General features: G+C 33.9%; 1 protein-coding gene across 1 annotated transcript in view; it reads right to left on the reverse strand.

Annotated features, from left to right (window-relative positions):
* LOC122361938 (melanoma inhibitory activity protein 2-like) overlaps nucleotides 1-619 on the reverse strand; it is a 17,038-nt gene that overhangs the window by 5,008 nt on the left and 11,411 nt on the right. The window contains exons 21-23 of the mRNA XM_043263165.1: nucleotides 387-422; nucleotides 233-300; nucleotides 71-141 (exon numbers count right to left, since the gene is read on the reverse strand). Coding sequence (XP_043119100.1) covers nucleotides 71-141; nucleotides 233-300; nucleotides 387-422 — 175 coding nt within the window. The remainder of the gene's footprint in view (nucleotides 1-70; nucleotides 142-232; nucleotides 301-386; nucleotides 423-619) is intronic.

Raw genomic sequence — 619 nt, forward strand, 5'->3', positions numbered from 1 at the left:
GATTTTAAACATAGACATGTTTAAAACATGTTTAAGACATCTAGCCAAAGGGAAGTGGAAAGTATCTGACCTCTAAATAAAGGTCTGCCCTCTCGCACATCCTTTTCAAGTATATCAAACTTGAACTGGGCATCAGTCAGCCTGCAGTAGTAAACACATTGACATGTATGAATAAATACAGCTTCTACTGTATATAAAACACTACAGTAAAATTCTCTCAAGGCATTCTCACTTCTGGCGGAGATGAGCATTTTCTCTCTTGACATCAGCCAGGTCTCGATCTGCTGCCCTTGCGGCTAGCTATAATACAGACAGTAAGAATATAAAAAATATGACACAATGAAGCGACTGATGACTGGTATGGATCTGGCCTGAAAATAACTTACCCAGTTATCATGAGCCTTTTTCTCATGAGACGTAATCTGGTAGAAAAAAGAACAAACATATAATACATATTCACATAAAAAAAATTATAAACTGATATTATCAACATTTATGAAACATCAGTCTCTTCTGTGATGGTAAAAGAAATTTCATAACTTTTTTGTATAAATTATACATCCTTGAACTGGTCAAAAATTCAAGTCTTATTTGTGGTAGGAAATTATAATTTATATAC

This window comes from Puntigrus tetrazona, chromosome 17, assembly GCF_018831695.1.
Source record: "Puntigrus tetrazona isolate hp1 chromosome 17, ASM1883169v1, whole genome shotgun sequence".
Lineage (NCBI taxonomy): Eukaryota > Metazoa > Chordata > Actinopteri > Cypriniformes > Cyprinidae > Puntigrus > Puntigrus tetrazona.